This window comes from Crocodylus porosus, unplaced genomic scaffold (genome assembly GCF_001723895.1).
Source record: "Crocodylus porosus isolate Cpor-Errol unplaced genomic scaffold, CroPor_comp1, whole genome shotgun sequence".
NCBI classification, from domain to species: Eukaryota; Metazoa; Chordata; order Crocodylia; family Crocodylidae; genus Crocodylus; species Crocodylus porosus.
In genome coordinates, this window is record NW_017728953.1 from 436,185 (window position 1) to 451,770 (window position 15,586).

At 47.0% G+C, this 15,586-nt stretch overlaps 1 protein-coding gene across 2 annotated transcripts in view; it reads right to left on the reverse strand.

Moving 5' to 3' along the window:
* DIP2B (disco interacting protein 2 homolog B) overlaps window positions 1–15,586 on the reverse strand; it is a 101,422-nt gene that overhangs the window by 13,895 nt on the left and 71,941 nt on the right. For both annotated transcript variants that reach the window (XM_019556432.1, XM_019556431.1), the window contains exons 17-34: window positions 14,769–14,883; window positions 13,750–13,889; window positions 12,987–13,123; window positions 12,312–12,392; window positions 11,827–11,954; window positions 10,957–11,071; window positions 10,016–10,217; window positions 8,973–9,082; window positions 8,738–8,818; window positions 8,125–8,248; window positions 6,785–6,906; window positions 6,079–6,190; window positions 4,842–4,951; window positions 3,576–3,706; window positions 2,840–3,008; window positions 1,600–1,770; window positions 616–677; window positions 418–475 (exon numbers count right to left, since the gene is read on the reverse strand). In XM_019556432.1, the coding sequence (XP_019411977.1) occupies window positions 418–475; window positions 616–677; window positions 1,600–1,770; window positions 2,840–3,008; window positions 3,576–3,706; window positions 4,842–4,951; window positions 6,079–6,190; window positions 6,785–6,906; window positions 8,125–8,248; window positions 8,738–8,818; window positions 8,973–9,082; window positions 10,016–10,217; window positions 10,957–11,071; window positions 11,827–11,954; window positions 12,312–12,392; window positions 12,987–13,123; window positions 13,750–13,889; window positions 14,769–14,883 (2,168 nt within the window). The remainder of the gene's footprint in view (window positions 1–417; window positions 476–615; window positions 678–1,599; window positions 1,771–2,839; window positions 3,009–3,575; window positions 3,707–4,841; window positions 4,952–6,078; window positions 6,191–6,784; window positions 6,907–8,124; window positions 8,249–8,737; window positions 8,819–8,972; window positions 9,083–10,015; window positions 10,218–10,956; window positions 11,072–11,826; window positions 11,955–12,311; window positions 12,393–12,986; window positions 13,124–13,749; window positions 13,890–14,768; window positions 14,884–15,586) is intronic.

Here is a 15,586-nt window from a genome sequence, read left to right on the forward strand (position 1 = left end):
CTGGCCATCATAGAATTTGAGAGTTTAAATAATGAACTCTGTCCAGAACACTTGGAAATACTTTGCTTTACTTAAATGAAGTAACAGGGACACAGCTATGGTCCATCCCCAATGCATGGCAGCCTCCAGAAAGAGAGAACACTGAAACCCAAAAAAGTTTTAGTACATCGCACCATGGAAACAACCAGTTCCAGTGGAGAATACGGTTATGAGTCAGAAAAGAATTCATCATAAATGGGTAGTACTGCACTGGAAAGTTAATGGAAAGCTCGCCACTCCCATGCCATAGCATATGATGAATACAGCTGCCTTTCTGAACGGCAAGTGTGCATGTAAAACATTTGAAGGAGATATGCATGCAGCCATATGCTCAGATGTTCTACATGCCAAGCTATTAGGAAATCCATGAAAAATTACCTTCCCGGACTCTGAAAGCAGCAAGCTTTGTGGAGCTCCCCTCTCTACTAATCGTACTCTGAAGAAATAAAAACAAAAGACATCAAGAAAAGCAAAAACCTGCAAACTCATCTAGCAAGAGGAATCTGTTCCAATACAGTACTATCTAGTACATTACATAGTGGATTATTAATCAAGTGCAATGTAAATATACTGTACCTGTCATGCCTTAATGATTTCAGGTCTACGTACACTGTAGTGGGGTCAGGCCCAGAGGTTCCCTAAAGGGTTAACATTGAAAAAAGTTTTTATATTTTTAATCAGAATGATATGGTAATTAATATAAAGTATCAAAAATTCAGAAAAGAGCAAACAGCAGTACGATTTACAGCACAAAGGCGACACAAACAGCAGTATTTCTGTAACACCTGCTCCAATCAAGAGGCATTATGGGAGGCGAACCAGTCCTTGAATAGCTGTTTGGTTAGCAAAACTAGGCCATGTGAGGCCCCCCTGATTCTCACCTACAGCTGAGCCTCCCATTCTCTTGCTCAGTGGGAGCTGTATGGTTCTTTTAGGGTCTGGATCCCATCACTTATTCTAATAAGTTTATTTTATGAAAACAAGACATCTCAAAGATTATCTTCAACCTGTCCCTAGTCTAACTTCCAAGCTAAGGAGTGTGGGGCTCAAGGACACAACCGCAGGTCAGGTGCAGTCAGTGTCTGCACAAGTCCCATGCTGACTGGGGGAGCACTTATGCAGGCAGGCCAGCAGCACCTGGCTGCAATGATCACTCCTACCTGCAAAGCTGCAATGCTGAGAAGTGTGAAAACTGGGCCAGAATGGATGTCACCTCAGAACAATCTGCTCCTCGAGAATGTCTGCCTCAGTGACCAGCCTCCCATTGGCTACCACAGGAAAAGCAGACTTACACAGAAATATGAAACCTGGGAAGTATTTCAGCTGTCTCTTATTTCTGCAGTGTGATCTGATGATCCAAGAACATGAAGGAGCTGCAGGATACTATGCCCGGCTGTTCTCTACATACCAGCTAGTCCTCCAAAGAGCAGAATTTTGAGTTAAACTAGTAACCAGACAGTGTCTGGTAGCCAAGAAGTTTAAGAACTCAAGAGAGCAATGGGACCTGGAAACCTGCTACTACTGACAATGCTTGTGCTCCCTGAAAGCATCCTAACATACCTGTAAACAGATGGCTACATTGACTCTCGACCCAAAGGTGGTGCTGACAGCACGCAAAGACAGGCCAATGTCTTTGAAGAGCTTGGAGAAGGACTGGGTCAGAGAGACTCGCGGCCGCTCCTCTGCAACCACCACACAGGTCCGGACACAGGACAGATGAATTCCTCTTGCCTGAAGAAAGAGGCATGCAAGTAAGACTGCTGCTCTGCTTCTGACAATGCAACCAGACACACTGTTGCTGAAGACTGTCTACCCTCCTGCTTCACATTCAGAAGAATGGACGCCTCTATTCCAGCTGTGGGGGACACCCCTATGTGCACATTTAGTTTCCCTACTTGCTTCCCTCTTTGTAAGCTATGACATGCAAGTTTTAAGTCCCAGAATAACTACTAGAACTATGACATTGTCAACACAGCTTGCTATTATAAGGAGCATAGTGCCTTTCACTTCTTTATGCTAGATCATGGAAAATAAAGTGGAAGAAACTGAAGCTGGCAGGAGAAAGGGGATTTGCTGAAGATCACAGTTACACCAAAGTTTGGACCAGAACTTGCAGTGATCTGTTCTGAGCACTAGACATTCCTAACCTATAATTAAGGGTGAAGTATCATGTACTTCAGATCTGAGCAATAGCCTGTGTGACAATACAAGGAAACCTTCAAAATTCTGTATCACCAACACAGCAATACTGAGCTCCAATGTGTACACACAGCACAGAGCCCATTTTAGGGAAAACTGATATAAAAGTTCCTTGAACCTTTTGCTTTTTATCTTCTATGCACTCCAATGGGGATATGTGATATCTTTTATTATACCAACTTATGAGTTGGAAAAAAATGTTCTTTGCAAGCTTTTGGGTACAAACACCCTTCTTCAGGGAGAGCGACAGTTTGCAGTTGTTTGTGCTCTCCTGGATGGGTTAGAAGCCAATATTACAAAAATTAATAAACAATATCACATTTACCCAAAGAACCGTGTCTACCTAGGTCCTTAGACCAACACAGCTACAACCAACGCCTCCAATGGGGATGGTGCTTCTGCTTTATAGGTGGGCCAGGAAGTCCAATCTACAGCCCTGGTGCATAGTAACATCATGTAACAGAGCATCTGTGCCACATGTGGCTGATACCCTCCTGGAGTTTTTGCTATCAACACGTGTAATGGTCATCTCCTTTTCCTTTACCAGGACAGTTGGCATCAACTTTTGGAATAAGTGTAAGACCCAGACAAAGCCTCTTACCTTTAACATTTCAACCTGATTCCCAAGTCCCTTTGTGCACAACTCCATGACTGAATAGGAACAGAAAGTGTCCCTGATTTTGTACTGACTGACCGTGGAGAGCCAGAGGAACAGATTGGTTTCCAACTCCATAGGAGGAATTAAGATGGTCTGGTGACCAGAGTACACACTGCCGAGAGACCAGAAGAATGAAGGTTTTAGTCTAGGAGACTATTAGCCTTAAAATAATTGTTACAGTATTTTGTGTGTTGGCAACATCATGCATCTGCAACACCAAAATCAGGTCATGAGATTCTGTCTGAGACCAGCAGATGATGGCTCTGCTGCCCATCTCCTGCAGCAACACTGTAATTACTAATATTGCCTCTAGACCAATACAGCTACAAGCTGGATATCAAACCAGAGGAGCAGTTCACACATTCCAATAGTCAAGGTGAAGGAAGCCATGCTCCGCCATATACTCCCAGAAATAGGTTCCATAGGAATATCCTATAAAATAAACATGGGAGACAGGACAGCTGCGTGTGACCGAGAGAAACAGGCTAAAGAGGACCTTGCACCCAGCAGGCAAGGGGGACTGCTGTCCAGAGCTGATATTCAGCTGCTGTAAACCAAAACCATTCAGCTCCCAGTCAACCCAGCTGTGTTGCCCTGCACCAGCTGAGGGGAGGGCCCTCCACTTCCTGTTTTAAGACCAGGCAATATCTTAGTCCCAAGCCTCTACTCCAAGACATACCTGCAAAGGCACCAGAGCACAAAGCCGAGCCCACAGTATGGATCCAGGCAAATGGCAATCTGCCGAGAGGAGTAGAGCTCACACTGGAGCTTTATTGCCCTGCAAAGGGCACTCACTGCTGAGTGGGACATCTGTAACAGAAGACGGGGAGGAGAGATAAAGTGTTGAAATCCAAAGTGGTCAGAGCAGGACTACCCCAGTACAGATGCTATGTAAAGTTAGATTTAAGCTTAATTTCCTAACAATGCTACTCTTCAAAATTAAACTACTGCTAGCCTTATGTTGCATGGCAAACACAGAGCGTGGGAAATTCCCCCCCAGCTCAGTTCTGTATCAAAAAGACGTCATGAAAGGAGAGGCATTGTCCTAGGCAGTTTTGATAAAAAGGTTGTTTCTTACCCTACACATCCCACAGCAGCTAACTGTACTCAGCAGCCCCTAGCAGAGCCTCAGGCCTTGACTTCTGCTTCTGTTTCCTCCTCTCTGAATCTGAACACATGATGCGTTTATACTGGTGTAGATTTATTGGTGTTTTGTACACTGATGTAAATGACACCAGACTCCAGAATGGACAGACAAGCAGGTCTCCTGGGCTTGCTGTATGTGGGATGCTGCTGGTGGAGTAGCACTCTACCAGGTGATGGGAGAACAATGTAGCCTGTTTGCCACAAGCAAACAGCCACCTTGGGTGAAGCTGCAGGCACACAACACCTACACTTGTTTAACGCACACCCTTATAGTTTTACCTGTGATTTTTCTTAGGGTACTAAGATTCAAATAAGAATTTACATCAGACTCAAATAAGTTACACCAAGGTAGCGCTGAGTACCATTTGTCTGCTACTTTTCTACACTGATGTGAAGACTCATTCCACTGGTGTACATACAGTGTGCATCTAAGCTCTCTGTGGTCAATCCCCAGCGCTATTCACCTCCGTGCAGTACAGCGAGTGTGATTACAATGGCTCATTAGTACGCACTGCGCAGTATTCCCAGCAGCATTCCCTGTTGTCCACAAACAGGGATTCTCTACCAACCCAGACAACAGGAATCCTTGAAAACACTTCCGAGCCTAGTTTTCCCCTATGGCAGCACAAGACAGAGCTGCTTCACGAACACATACTTTATTCACCCCAGTTTGTCTGGGGCAGGGAGGGAAGTATGGCAAACTTTCAAATTAAATCTGAAAAAAAACAACCCTCCCAGTCCTTCCCTCTTATCCTGCAGAGTCAGAGAAAGAAAAGGCTCCAGCGCAGTATTACTATACCTTCACCCCTGTGAGCATGCCTGTTGTGGACACACTAAAATCCAGGTACGCCAGCATTTCTGGTGTGGGTGGTTTATAGATCTGAGGTAGCCGCTTCCTGGGCAAGTCATCTGTGTGAGTAAGAAACAAAGATGTAGCTTAGGCCTGAGTCAAATTGGGATTCTTGGGGATGCTGGAACTTCCAACGGGGGGGGAAGGAGCAGAACAGGAGTGAGCCATCCTGGTGGCTGACTGGGACAGGATAGTCACTGTGCCAAAGCTTTCTCATAATGAAAAGTGTTCTCAGGCAGAAAGGTGAGAATTTCCTTTTATGTGAGTTGGTGTGCCTGGCCTGAGACCATTTTGTAAATCACTCTGGTACCACTGAGAGACCCAGCAGGGAGAGATGTGACAGGTGTGTGAAGCACTTAATCAAACACTTGAACATAACTGAGACTTTACAATTCTCCTGGGTCATTTCATCCCTGTCCTCTCTGCAGAGCATGCCAGATGGGGGCCAGGCAGGACTGACTGTGACATGGAAGCACACTCTGAGGCCACTGACATCAAACAAATTTCATTTTACCCAAGTTCCACATGAAGCTCAGCAGCTGCAGAACAAGGGATTAGAACTCAAAGTGCCAGACATGGTTCAGATTATAGAAAAAAATCATCCCAGCCTTGTATTTACTGTTCTTCACTCAAATTCAGAAACATTCAGTAATTACAGGCCGAAGAGGCTACAAAGAACAACTACCTTTTCCTAACTTTCCTTCCTGACAACAAAAGACAGAGCTGCATGAGCACAAGGCACATGAGCGCATACTTTGTGGCTGTAGTTCTCCCCAGTATCTGATTTAGCAGATTTTTCCCTTCTAATTGGTTGCTGATTTTGAAAACCTCTCTCTGGTTGGAAGGAACAAGTAGTTACAAGGCCCTTAGCACTGAACTGCTTCCAGGCCTTCTTGTTTCCCTTTCACTACCCCAGGCCAGCGTGGGTCATGTGAAAAATGCCACACTTCTCCAAACGGAGCCCCTGCATACACTACTTTTTGCGGATACAAAGGTCACAGATTATGCAGTCAAACTATGGTCTGTCTCTAGGATATTCTCTCTCAATATTCAAATGCTTCCCCACCTCCCCAAACAGTTACCATGTAGCATCTGAGCTGGCAGTGTCCCCCCGAGTCACCGAAACTCCCTTTACAGGGCTTTGAAACTCTTTGATCCAAGAGATGTGGCACAGAGAAGCTGTCACCTGTGTCAATGATGGTTGGCCAGGTTTTCACATCCACAGCAGCAGCTGCCTCTCTGGACTTCAGCAGTCTCATTAATGTTTGAGTCGTGAGAATGCAGGCAGCTTTGCTGACCTACAGAAACAGATAAATGTTTGCTAAAGGTGTAACAAACATGGCTCTCAATCTCCGTAACTGAAAGACCTAGTGATATTCAGCTGATGCCTTTTCACAGTCAGTCCCCCTCTGGTCTCTCACTACCTTTCTTGGCTTCTCCCACACAACACTGCTGAGTCAAGACCCCCCCAGGCTTGGACTATAATACACATGACCTTGGTAAAACTTCCACACCATCTGGGAAGGGTGTTATGCATGGCTGCATTTTGCCCACAGCTTTTCTTCCGCAGCCATGTGAGAATACAAAATCAAACTCAGCTAGCCACTGTCACTACAAGGGAACATGGAGGTGGCACCTGCCCGGCCTCCCATTCAGGTGTAGTGCTGACAGGAGTCAATGGGCAGTAACATGAGGCAAGTCAGGATGTTACTCCCTCTCTCTACTGTATGTTCTGCCTGTATCACCCTGTAAGAGGGAGAGGCAGGACTGTCTAATACACACAGCCAAAGACAGCAGCACTGGATCTTTAACTAGCCAGGAGGCATTATCTTCTTGCTGCCCAGGTGCAAAGGCCCTGTGCTGCACCCTGGGCTCCAATCTCCAGTACTCACATCTACGATCATTCGCACAGTAGGCAGAGTGGCAGCAAGGTTCTGAGCATGAGGTGGTCGAACGGTCACAGGAACACACCCAGTGTACAAACAGCCGTAGAAGGCAGCAATCAGCTCAATGCCTGCAAGGACACAAGTGCTGATGGACGCTGCTGTGACACTAACCTCTCCCTCAGTATTGCAGTTACAGTTCTTAATGGTGTGTGCTGCACACACCTCCCAACCCTGTCTGCAGCCCCAGAGTCCACAAACACAGTTGTGAACAATATGGAGAAGGTGTGGAGGGACCAAGAAAGAGAAGGAAACAACGCCTGCAGAGGAGAACCAGAGCCATGGCATCTGGCCTGCAGGACAGCCCATATGTTGGGAATTGTGGTGGTGGAGCAGTGGAAATACTGTCACCTTCCATGCTAAATTTCTAAGCAACCTGCACAGCTGGTTCAGAGCCAGGCTGTACCCCCTCTCTCCCTGTACAGCCAATATGGGGCCAGACCATGCTCCCTCCCCCCTGTGCAGCTGGTTAGGGGCTGAGCCACTCCCCCTCCTTCCCTCCCTGCCACATGGCTGGTTTGGATCCACCCCTCCTCTCCTCCCCCCATGACTGGATTGGAGCTGAGCTGCCCCCCACCCTCTCTGGGCACCGGATTGGGACCATCAGCCAGATCAGAAACTGCCCATCCAGCCTTCCAGGGAAAAAGGTTGGGCACCACTGGAATAAAGAACCAAGTGGAATTGGGCACTGCATGGAACAATGTCTACTGAGAGTCAAACAGGCAGAGGCAGAAGCCAGCCCACAAAGAGCTCCCAGCAGTGTGAAGAGAAACAGCCAGGTCCAGGGGACAGCCCCTTTCATCTGCGTGGAACACGTGGTCCTCAGTAACAGGCAGCTGTGAATTACCGGCCACAAGGGGCAAACGCACAGTATTCTGTGCCCTCAACCACAGAGTAGCCACTGAGAACACGGTCCCCAGGGGAGCTCCCTCTTCCTGTTCAGTCACAAAGGTGGTGGCAACAAGCACAGTCCAGCCAGCCATCCTGCCAGCTTCCATGACACTACTCAGGGATGCAGTGCAGCCACCAGTGGGTGCACAGCACCCAGAGGGGTGGTACCTCAGTACTTGACAACACCTAGGCAGGGAGTCAGGACCTGGAGGTTCCCCAGTGAAAGGACAATCCCCAAGTTGACTGGATCCAGTTGTCACAAGCATATTTTCAAACAACACATACAGAGAGCCCCAAAAACGCTGGTGCCCACACACAGCTTGGTGCTTAAGGTTTTGTCCTGGCTACACTTCACTTCCACATGGGGATTCTAGCGGCCAGTTCTAGAGCATCCTTACCAGGAGGATAGAGCAGCACCACGTTGTCTCCTGCATTGAGATGTCCCTTGTCACACAGCAGTGATGCAATTCTCTCTGCTCGTTTGTGCAGCTGGACGCAGGTGGCTGTGCACACTATGGTTCCCTTGACAGGCAAGAGAGGAACATGCTGAACAAGAGCTAGTGCGGCATAGGGTGGCAGTACAAAGACAGCATGGAAGTTGTCATAAAATCAACCTGTACCATTAGCCACCGTGGACAGGCTGCAGACACCTGGGGCCCATTATCTACTGCCTTACACTAGGCCTGCTCCTTGGAAATGCCAACTTCCAGGAAGCCTATTGAGCAAGTTCTTACTCCAGAAGCCATGCTACACAGCTCGTGGACAAAGCACACTCCAAGGGCACACATCACAGTGGCATGTGGGCTGCCAACTCCAGACAATGGTTAAGTGTTATGTTCATCTTGTGAACACAATGAAAATTCCCACATCTTGTCCTTTTCACCCATAGATAAAGCAACCAGAGAGAGACAATGAACATGAACCCCACTGCCTGAGCCCCCACATCTGTCATTAAATACAGTCACCACCCAGCCAGCCTGTCGGCTAGACAGAAAACTCCCTGACATGTACCTTGGCATTTAGCAGAAGGAAGAGTGGGTGGTCAGGGGTTGCTTGAGCTCTCCACTGTAACACCTCCGTCAGGAATTGGTGCTGCAACAAAAGGAAGTTGTGAGTGCCAGCACTTGTACTCCCAGAAGGACACTTCTGCATGCCTTACACCACTGCTCACTGCATTTACACAGCTGTGGGACAAGATTCTTCCCCACTCACTGCCCACAGCTATTGTCTGGCTGCAGAGATTTACCTTTTTAACCAGATCGTTGTCTTCTATTTGTCCAAGGTCTCTCCCAGAGGCCTGAGCAATGCGCTTCCCAGCAACCAGGTTCCCCACTAGCACAGAAGCAGGGCCAACACCTGTTGACAAAGAGAAACAGCACAGACTTGGTGAAGCAGGCAATGCAAGTATTTCATATTTTACTGTGCAGTGGTACAAGCTATTGATTAAAGCAAGGAGAGGCTGTGAGGGCTCCTGGCTCTGCCAGTGACTCACTACTGGCTTTGAGCAAGTCATTTTACCTTGGGAAAGATTCAGGTTTCTCCCACCTGAGAACTGGGGCCAGCCAAAAACATAATGCTCCACCAACAAAGGAAAGTTAATCTGTGAGGTTTATAAAGCCCTTGGCGATCCTTTGTGTTAGTTTTCCTCCATGAAGAGATACTCTGTGATTTCACTGCTGAGGAAAATGCCTGAGGAGCAGGCAGGTCAGTCAGCAAGAAACTGGAAATATCCCAGTGATTCTCAGGCACTACAGCAGAGACAAAAAAACCCAACCCTGGGGCTACTCTGATTAGGGAACTCTGTGATAGAGGCTCTGTGGTGCACTGATTGTCCACAAGCAGTCTGTAAGCCAGGATATGAGGGGATAGTTCAGTGGCCCAGAGTCACAGCCTCTGGTAGGTGGCAAGGCCTGGGCTCCAGAATAGAAGGCTGCTCCACAGGGCAAGGCTCCTCTCAGCATCTGATTGCCACAGCAACAGATGAAGGGAGCCTTAGAGATGCAGAAGGGTTTTTAGCCAACTCCTCATCTTTCAGGTGCTTCTTACCCATCAATCACAAATCTCTGCTAGAGTAGGGTTTGAAATCAGCTCCTGAGCAACAGAGGCATCAAAGAAAGGCCTGAAAGCCCAGGATGGCAGGCTGGGAGGTCCCCAGCAGCAAGAACAGTGATTAACTCATGCTTCCCTTGCAAAGACATCAGACTAATTTCCCAGGCCTGAGGCAACGAATTCCATCATTTACCCCTTGCTGGCCAGTGTTCCCGATAGCAAGCAGCAGCTCTGCATTACCTGGTTGTTTCTGCCTCGGTTTTGGCAAGTTGGTCACACACGTGTGCGGGCACATGAGGATGTTACAGGGGTGCAGTGAACCCTCCAAAAAGTGCTGTTTGGTTTGAGAGATATGGATCCCTCCAAGAGGAGTTTTTGGCAACGTGTTGGCTGGTACCAGAGCAAGGCAATATATACCAACTTGGTGAATGCTGTCAATTGCCTAGAGAAGGGAGAGAAAGTTGCTCATACTGGATGTTAACAGATGCTCCCGTGTTTGTCAGATCCTTTCTGCCCTATTTGCAACATCGTCTAGCACAGCCGGATCCTGGTCTAGTAGAACGCAAATTACAACAAGAATTTCTCTCTCAAAAATAAACCAGGACACAACACAACTGACTCACAGGTCCACCAACATGTGCTGGGCAAAGTTAGCATAAAGCTGTTACGAGCAACAGCATCTGGCTGTTTGCTTGGTTTAACATGCATCTATAAACAGACGCCTGAAAGAAGCCTCCTTGCTGCCCCTTGGAGCTCTGGCAAGCATCTCCTGACCAGAGGCAGGAAGTCACCCCCCTTCTGTTTCAGCAACATGCCTGAAGACCTTGCCAGAGTGGTAAACTGTGTTGCTGTGCTGTAAACAACATGCAGAAAGGCAGAACACAGTGTCAGCATGCTAGTACCTGGGTGCCTGCCTTTGGGTCCAGTTAACACTGACCCACTCCCATCAGGAGTTATGCCATGTTCCATGTCTGTCTATTCAGGACCCCCAGGACATCTGGTCCAAAGAGCCCATCCACACCAGACACCCTGCTTGCCACTCTGTCAACGACCTGGCTTCTTGCTGCCTGAGAAAGTGTGATGACAGATGCCAGGCTCTGTCTGGCATATGCCTGTGCCACCTGGCTATTCCCATGCTGAAGGGAGCCACACCTCACCCAGCAAAACAGCTTGGCTCTCACCTGCAGCACTCGACTCATCCACTGGAAACTATCCTCCTCGGAAGCGTCTGGCCGCTGTTCTGCCACCACCACAATCCGCTCATCATAAAACACAGAGACTGAGAATACAGCGATCCTGAAGGGAGAGAAAGGCACTGGCAGGACCTCCCATGCCACCTCCTGGAAATGCTCATGTTCCAAAGAGCAAAGGAGAGGGACACACACTACATGCTAGCAGAAGAGAACACAGCTTCAAAAGCTCCAAGGGTGGAGAAAAGAGATGCCACCAGGAGGTGGAGCAGGAAGTTTGACTGGCCAGAGAAAGTCAACCATCCCACCCTGTGGAGCAGCTTCTGTATTCTTCCCAGCAGCTTTCTTTTCCACTCTAGCCATCCAATTTCTATTCCAGTCCATAATAAAGTGCTAAACTGACATGGGTATAATAGGCACCTTTGACATTTTTGCCCTAAGAACCTAAATCCCACCGGCAGTCACTGAAACTCAGGCTCCCAAGTCCTTTCAGGCCTTCAGAAAATTTTAGCCAATGTCAATGTTAAAGAAAACAAAATTCATTGGGAAAGGGATAAAAACCCGCAGGACGAGAGTCAGCAGTTAACAATGGGGGGCAGAAGGGAACACTCCACGGGGCTGGTTATCCTGCACAGTGTTTTCTGACACCTCGTTTCCTCTAGCTGGAACAGATTCCTGTCAGACAAGATACTTGGGCTTGATGGGCCAATTACTAGGGAGATTGAATATTCAAAGACACACTTCCTACAAGAGGGCCCAAATGAACTCAGTTACTCTTAGAAAAAACAGACGGATTGTAATGTAATTGCCTGATCATGTGTTATTTGCAGTGGGAAGAGAAAGAGGTTTCATCTCACTAACCTTCCTCTGTAGACTGTCTTTATTGATTCAACAGCCAACCCAGTTGCTACAATGTCGTCAGCATTGTGTCTGCGTCCACTAACTGTCAGCAATCCATCCATTTTTCCAACCACAAACACCAGGCTACCCTGAGGGGTGAAAGATATCAGCAAATAATTACACACATTTCTCAGATGCTTTTGTAGGCTTAACCATCTTTAACAATTGTATCCATGCACTCCAGCTGTTAGACTTAAAGCATTTTCCTAAATATCTGTAAAAGGAATCTTTTTAGATTCTGTTCTTCAAGAGTAAATTTTGATCAAATATTCCAAATTAAACTAAGATTGAGCAGGTGGGAATCACCTGCTCAGTCAGTCATTCACATCCAAAACGGCAGTTTTAAACAATTTACTTCTGTCCTCAACTGCTCTGCACTATTTGCAGCTGCAATCATGAACAGTGAATAAAACCTCCAATACAGGCACAAAGGCAACATGACGTACAGGCCCAACAAACCCCAGCAAGCCTGAGCGGACGAATGGCACATCACCCACTGGAGAACCAGCTGAATTCACAGGGATGACCTGAAAGAGAAGGAGAGGACTTAAGGACAACACAGTCTAAATCTAGGCTACAAAGAAATATTCCCCAGCTTGCACTACCACAAAGATTAAGCTGGATGCAAGTAAAACTGCAAAATAAATTCCCATCTGCTACCAGGTTTCCCTCTGCAAAGTACCAGCCTCCAGTACAGTGTTTCCCTGCAGCAGTCTTCATTTACATGAACCTGCCACTGGCATTAATTAGGAGAGAAAAAAAAAAAAAATCACTCAGTAGCACAAGCCTGGCTAGACCATGCATGTGAGGACTCTACTGGCAAGCTATCTGTTATGAACTGGAGCACAGTCAATGCAAAGCACCTGCTGCTCATTTATCTGCAGAAGAAGCTTCCACTATTATTCCTCAGCAGCGAGAAACATTAGGCATTATCTGCTCTCCTTTTTGCTAATTGCAATTAGCCTTCCAGGCAAGACTTCCCCATGTGTCCAAAGCCCAAACATTAATGCTGTCTTGGCTACTACAGAAATTAGAAGATTCTGCAGTAAGGTCAATTCCATACTGAAAGCAGCTGATGAACTTCAACAAGAGAGAAGGCAAGATGTGCCACACATACATACCTCAAACGTGTTCTTTGTCACCCCAGCCAGTCCATAATACATCATCCCTCCTGCTCGGAGGCTAACGCAGATTTCACCAATCTCGTCCGTTTTACAGAGCTGGGGCAGCCCATCAGGTTTCACTATGCACATCATTCCTAAAGCAAAGCGCACACAATTGTAGAACTTCTTTAAAAGGGCTCAGGGGCCCTTTTTTAGAACACTGCCTGACACAGTTAAGTGAGAGGGATAATTAGTATTTTATGAAAATGCGACTAGGGACTCAAGTCTCCGGATGCTGGAGCTGAACACGTCCAGACACATCACTGGAATCTTCCTCTTGAAATCAAGGGTTTCGCAACAAGGTGTGCCACATGCTTAGGTATGCAACAGCAGGCAGCTGGAGTGTGCTCAGTTATCAAGCTGATGCTGTGCTTGGGCAAGATGCCTGGCTCTTAGGAGTAAACTAAGAAAAAGGCTGCTACTGAAACATGGCCTTTCCCGCAAGGGTCCACAGTGCTTGACCACTGCTAAGCCTACACCCACCATGACTATGGTAGGGAAATCTGTCCATTTTACAGATGGATAAGATAACATGTGGAGAGATTAAAAGCTGTCCCTGCCACTTAAGACAGCAACAGGACCAGTATGGGAAGCCAAGTCTGAGCCTCTTCAACCTATTCTGGGAACTGAGATAACATCCCTAGTCCTGTGCTGTCACTGCTGTGTCCTTGCTGTCCCCTGAAGAATGTTTATGGAACAAGAGGGCACCCATAACTCTTACCTCCAGGCATCACGTGGCCAACATCCTGCACGGTGAGAGCAGAGTTTTTGTCTTCCGTGTTCACACGGATTACGCTGTAACTCAGCCCGTTCATGGACAGGATGGCTCTTCCAGGTAACGGTGCCCCAGGGACACCAGGCCTTAGAAGGAAACAGACTAGTAAGCTAAATCATCCTTAGAAATATTATTAGCCCTTGATGGGAAATGCATAACATCACAGCAACACAAGGGGATTCACATTTCTGAAAGCCTTCATTAACTAAATTAATTTTCAGGACAGAATTGGAGGCTACTGCTTGGGAGAACCATACTGGTCTGTGGCTTGAGTGCCAGGAGAGCCGGTAATCAGCCTTCTGTAGCACCTCTTCTACCCTGTCATCAGCTTAATCTGCTGATGTGCCAGCTCTGAGGTTGGGTCACTGTTGCTCTGCTTGCTGCAGAGAGAAGCAAATACCACTGCAGATATACACATATAGCCCCACAACAGCAACGTTGGGGAAATACCAAAGGCTCTCATACCTAAGAGGGGACCATTCAAGGCCCTGATTCCTGCGAGCATGTGCCCAACCTCACAAGCTCCACTGAAGTCAGTGAAGAACACTGGATGCATGTAAACACATATTAAAAGAGTGACTCACTGCACATGGAAAACATACAGTATGACTATTTAAAGAGACAAGGCTGGTCTTGTACAGGCTAAATATTTAGACTCAGTAAAATATGCTTTGACAAAGCTTAAGGTATTTTTTTTAATTCCTTAGGAAGAGTTTTCAAAGAATCTTCCTCAAGGACCTAAAAATGAAACTGGCTGAAACCTATACAAAAAACAAAAACAAAAGGAAACTAGACTAATTTCAGCCTTGAGCTGAAGCAAAAATGAACTATAAGAAGCTCGGTTTCTAAATCAAAGACTTACCATTCACAGTATAGATAAGGAAATGATTTTAGAAACATTTTTAATTGGGCAGTGTCCTTTTAAATATAGACATAGTTTAATGAGATGCTACATATTCCCATACCTCCGAATTGCTACAGTCATTGCTTCTGCAGATGTGGCACATGGACAAATTGCTTCAGGTTTAAGCCCATGATTCTGAAATAAACTCAGGAAAGCATCACATGAAGAAACAGACCCTGGAAGGCAAGACAGCATTTCAGACTGTTACTCAGAACTCTCAATCAAAACAAGAAACATTCTGCATAGAAATGACCTGGAAACGCACACACTTGCAGTTCACAACATCCTAAATACGGTATCATTTCCACAAGAGTACCATCTTCAAAGGTAACTTTGGCACTAAGGAGCCAAAGTGACCCAGGGAATGTCAATGAGACTTCATAGTTTCATAGTTGGTCGGGTCGGAAGGGACCTGAGCAGATCATCAAGTCCGATCCCCTGCCATGGCAGGAAAGAGTGCGGGGGTCAAACGACCCCAGCAAGGTGTTCATCTAGCCTTGTCTTAAAAACCACCAGCACCATTTCACTGGTAGGAGCCAGCACCACTTCACTTGGAAGCTGGTTCCAGATCCTAGCTGCCCTGACAGTGAAGTAGCGCCTCCTGATGTTTAGCCTAAATCTCCCCTCTGCCAGCTTGTGACCATTATTTCTAGTCACTCCTGGTAGTGCTTGCGGAAACAGGGACTACCCCAGTGCCTGCTGGTCCCCTCTGACTAGTTTGTAACAGGCCACTAGATCCCCCCCTCAGCCTTCTCTTGTGGAGGCTGAACAGATTCAGGTCCTGTAGCCTCTCCTCATAGGGCTTGCCCTGCTGCCCCCTGATCATGCGAGTGGCCTCCTCTGGACCCTCTCCATGCTGTCCACATCCCTCCTGAAGTG